The 4,757-nt window shown below is 35.6% G+C and overlaps 1 protein-coding gene across 1 annotated transcript in view; it reads left to right on the plus strand.

Moving 5' to 3' along the window:
* Positions 1-3,957, plus strand: part of kcnq1.1 (potassium voltage-gated channel, KQT-like subfamily, member 1.1) — a 58,517-nt gene extending 54,560 nt beyond the window's left edge. The window contains exons 13-16 of the mRNA XM_037694505.1: positions 1,085-1,179; positions 1,391-1,437; positions 1,546-1,607; positions 3,691-3,957. Coding sequence (XP_037550433.1) covers positions 1,085-1,179; positions 1,391-1,437; positions 1,546-1,607; positions 3,691-3,957 — 471 coding nt within the window. The remainder of the gene's footprint in view (positions 1-1,084; positions 1,180-1,390; positions 1,438-1,545; positions 1,608-3,690) is intronic.
* Positions 3,958-4,757: the final 800 nt, after the last annotated feature.

Raw genomic sequence — 4,757 nt, forward strand, 5'->3', positions numbered from 1 at the left:
GGGGGGGGGGGGGGATATGCAAATGGTCACATGAGAATCATGAAAAAGTAGGGAAATCTTAAAAGAACAAACATTTATTAAAAAGTAGAAAAGCTGCTGTATTTTCAGTATCATTTGACTTCACTCAATCAAAATATATGGTTTGAACCAGCATTAAAACCTCTTATTTAAACATTTAAATCCAAAACCTGCATTCAAACAACATGTATTGCTACTTTGGACAAACCACGAAGCATCTTCAATGCAGAGTTTGACATGTTATATAAAACACATAAATTAAAAATAGAAATATACTAAAATCAGAAGAAGCTGAAGTGGATGCTGATAAAATCAAAATAAATCAGGATCTTGCAACACATTGTTTGTCTACTGCATTACTCACACTGGCTCATAAGGCTTCATACCAAACTATTAATTTACAATTGGTGGAAACCATTCATTCAACCTTTATTTATACAGGTTAGTCTCGTTTGAGTAACGATGACTCAGTTTCACGAGAGACGTTTATCCAACCATCCAACTATAATCAACCATAATCTTGAAAAAAATATCCATAACATGATAATTTAAACATGTTCTGCTAGACCAACATATGCTCCATTGAAGCAGCTGCTGTGCTGCAGACCGAGCGAGGGGTGAAGCAGTTTACTTAAACTTGCTTACGGGGCTGTTCCATCTTTCATGAGTACATCTATGTGAGAGCTTGGCTGGGTCTATAGGAACTAACTTTTCTCTTCACAGCCCCCACACACACCCCTGACCAGCAGATTTTTGGAAACCCTAAGAAATTGCACAGAACAGAGCATTAAACTGCCCTTGCAGAGTTCTCCCCCACGTTGGTCAATTAAAACAAAACTGATGGCTACAAATTGCTGTGTGTGCAGAACTAATCGCCTGCGTGTGGGCTGCAAACCTCCTTCGCCTTGCTCAGCTCCACTGATTAGGGAGTTGGAAAACCACAATCAAACATCAAAAAAATCCTCTGAAAATACGAATTCCCTGAACAAAACCAAACCGTGAACACGTAAAAACAATCTTGGGCTTCAGCCACTTAACAAACTTAAGCGTTTTATTTCTGTTTTAGCAAGCTCGCAAGCCGTACGAGGTGCGAGACGTTATCGAGCAGTATTCTCAGGGAAACCTCAACCTCATGGTGCGCATCAAGGAGCTTCAAAGAAGGTGAACTGAATCAAAATAATATGGGTTATATCCTCTGAGTAATGCATGCTGCTCATATTGTAGGTTCTGCTTTTTTTGCCAGCAGGACTAAAACACCAGCAGACACACAATCCCCACAAAACAACTTTGAACACAAAACAGAGGAAGTATGAGAGAGCAAACAGAGGGAGTAGATTTTATTCTAACTTAAGCTTCTGATTGTTTCTCTCAGACTAGACCAGTCTTTAGGGAAGATGACTTTGTTCCAGGCAGGTTCAGGTAATAATTCACTTCACTTTGCACTCAGAATACACAGTCTCTTTGAATCAAACCACAGATCTAATCCTCCACTTTTATTGTTTGCTTGTCTTATGTCAACCTCTGAAGACCGAGCCAGAGACAAAGGAAACAATTCTATTGGATCTAGACTCGACAGGATGGAAGAGAAGGTAGGACTTGTGCAGCGTCGGTTAAAAACAAACATTTTCAATCAATTCATCTCATGCATCTTGTTTTGTTCTGATAAAAAAAGTAGTCAACTAGAGAAATTGTTTCAATGCAGTGCGAATGCTGTGTTCATTGATGGCATTGGCTGAAGCTAAAATTTAAGTGGTTAAAGGCTAAAACAAATATAAGTGAGGATAAAATTTGCAGAACACGAGCTAAAAGCTGCAGAACAAAGTATGATTAAAGCTAAAATTAACAGAACAGATGCTAAAAGTAGCAACACAGACAATAAAGCGCACATCGATGCTAAGGTTGGCAAGTCTGAAGCTAAAGGCTAACATGGACAGAATGACAAAGTAGCAGAAGCTAAAAAGAAAAAAGCAACAAAACTTTAAGTAAAAGCTAAAAGTGGCAGAAAGTTACAATAAGAAAAACAAAAATAGAGCAAGTGTGCTGAAGCTTAATTGTTTTTAAAGGAATGGATGAGATAAATGTATTTCTAGGTTGGAATTTATTTTGAACGTTGTTAGATCTTCTGACACGTACAACAAACAAAGTCAAGTCGGTCATAGAACAAAAAGCCTTACATGTACTCTACTGTTCACTAATATTACCTTATTGTAGTTATTGTGCAGAAATCTGGGGCAATAATTACAAACTGCACTACAGGCATTAACAGTACTACTAAAAAGAGCAATAACAATAATTCATAAGGTGGGATATTTAGAAAGCACTAATATACTATTTGTAAAATCTAAATTATTAAAGTTCATTGACATAGTGAAACTACAGACAGCTCTTAATTCTTTAAAGCCAAAAACAAACAATTACCGGAAACATTCAAAACCTGTTTAACACTAAGGAGCAGCTTTATAAGTTAAGGGGGAATCACAGTTTAAAATATGCAAATTCAGAACTACAAAGTACTAGAAAAAAAAGGTGTGTATCAGTAAGTGGAGTCAAACTGTGGAATAATTTGAGTATTGAACTGAGACAATGTCCAAACACAAAACTGTTCAAATTATCATATATATGATTATTGCTGGATATAATATATAATATTATTATTCAATTATTGCTGGTGTTTTTGTTATTGATGCTAGATTTATTTATTTATGTATTATGTGAATTTATTTGTGAAGTTAAAGAAATAATAATTGTTGATCTACTATAGTTAACCTAAATAGATACTATATGGGAGGCTTAACTATGTATGTATGGATTATACATGTAATAAATTTAAGATTATGTAAGTGTTTAAGGAGTGGGGATTTTGATAAATTTAGACTTCTACCCAATCCCTTGATTATGTAAAACAAAAGTTTTGACATTATGCTTCATGTTGTATTTTTTTAAACGTTTTAAAAGAAAAAAATATATATAAATGACAAAGTCAAACCTAAATATTGTGAATGAAGCCTAACGTTTTTGTATATGAATCACTAAAATACCACAAAGTAGTGAAATTATTAAGAGGAGTTTTGAGTTTGAGTTCTGAATCAGCTTTCGCACAATTATTTAAATTAAGTTTGTGTAGTATTTTTTTTTTTTTTTTTACTTTTATAAGAGTGCAGGAATTAAACTTTCCTTGAGGAAGATCTTGAAAACACACTGATTTTTCATTTGATCAGATGTTCATATAAATATGTTTGGATATAATTAATCAGATGTTTATCTTTATATATGTAAATAAATATATAATTTGTGTTTACTTGGCCCTGGTATCACTGGTACAAATAAACAGCTTAAACAAATTGAACCACCTCTGCATCTCACAAAGAGCAGCTTTATGTTTTCATTTTTATAGATGAATCAAAAGAAACCTTCCAACTGCAATTCTCTACTCAAGTGTTTACAAGCACACTTGAATATATAAAGAAAAATATCAAATATATTCCATTTCATTTAGAGTAAAACTCTGATTTTCCTGGAAATGTGAACGTGGTGGAGGTTCTGCTTGATATTAGCAGGCTGAGTGCAAAGTTTGGTTAGTTCGGTTGTAAGAAACTGAAATTGCAGCTGTGAGATTATTTTACAGAAAACAATAAATGATTTTGCTTTATTTATATCTGCTGTTAATCTTAGATTACTCAGATGGACCAAACTCTGAACCGCATCGCCGAGACTCTCGCATCGCTGCTGGACCAGAAGGATGTTGGAGACGACGAAAGCAGAGGCAGGCTGAGACCTCGGCTCAGACGAACATGTAATGTCCTCCCCAGCCAGGACAGCCTGCCAGGCTACGATCAGCTGTCCCCACCCCCCTCATCCTTCTCCTCCTCCAACAACACGAGCATGCTTTGTCCCAACCCTCCACTCAGCTCCACCGCCAGTCAGGATGAGAGCTGCTGAAAGCTGAACACAAATGTCTGCTCCTCTATAGGAGATGAGTGATGAATACTGAATGAACTTACCTGTTGAGCACATGCAGCTGCATCTGCTTGAAGTGATGCCATCGTGATTGTTAGTTAAATATTCTCATTGTACATGAGGACTGAGCATGCATTGTATGAAAAAAAGAAATGCTTTAAAACTGATAAAAGGTAAATGTTTTCTCTGAGTTTTTTTTTTATTATTCTATATAAATTCATTTAATCTCATTTATATTAAAGATGAGGAGTTTGTTTACTCAAGTCATCCAATAAGACAAAACTGATTATGATCAATTTTATCAAAGTGTGTTTGTTTTATTTCGTTTCGTCAATCCAAAATGATAAATTATTAGAAATGACCGTGTGAGACATTAGAAGGGGAAATTGGAAATACCTTCTGTCCATCCATCCATGAATGTTTTTAGAATATAACCTTGAAAAATAAGTGAAGTACCAAATTCCCTTTTGGTGTTTGGCTGCATCTAGGTGTAAGAAAGCTTTCTTGCAAAAAATAGGCTGTCATAATCCAAGATGGCCGCTGCCATATATGTGTATGTGGCCTGGGAGTTTGAAGGTTCAGCAATGTATTTTAGCTGTTCCTAGGACTGCACTCCTCTGGACACAGATCTCTGAGATTGTTGCTGGGTATGTATATATATATACTGTATATATATATATATATATATATATATATATATATATATATATATATGGCTCTTTGCCACCTGCAAGCGCTCCTGGCCACGCCCACTTCTCTGCTCTGCACGCTGCAGCAGGAAG

This window comes from Nematolebias whitei, chromosome 2, assembly GCF_014905685.2.
Source record: "Nematolebias whitei isolate Nwh7 chromosome 2, NemWhi1, whole genome shotgun sequence".
NCBI classification, from domain to species: domain Eukaryota; kingdom Metazoa; phylum Chordata; class Actinopteri; order Cyprinodontiformes; family Rivulidae; genus Nematolebias; species Nematolebias whitei.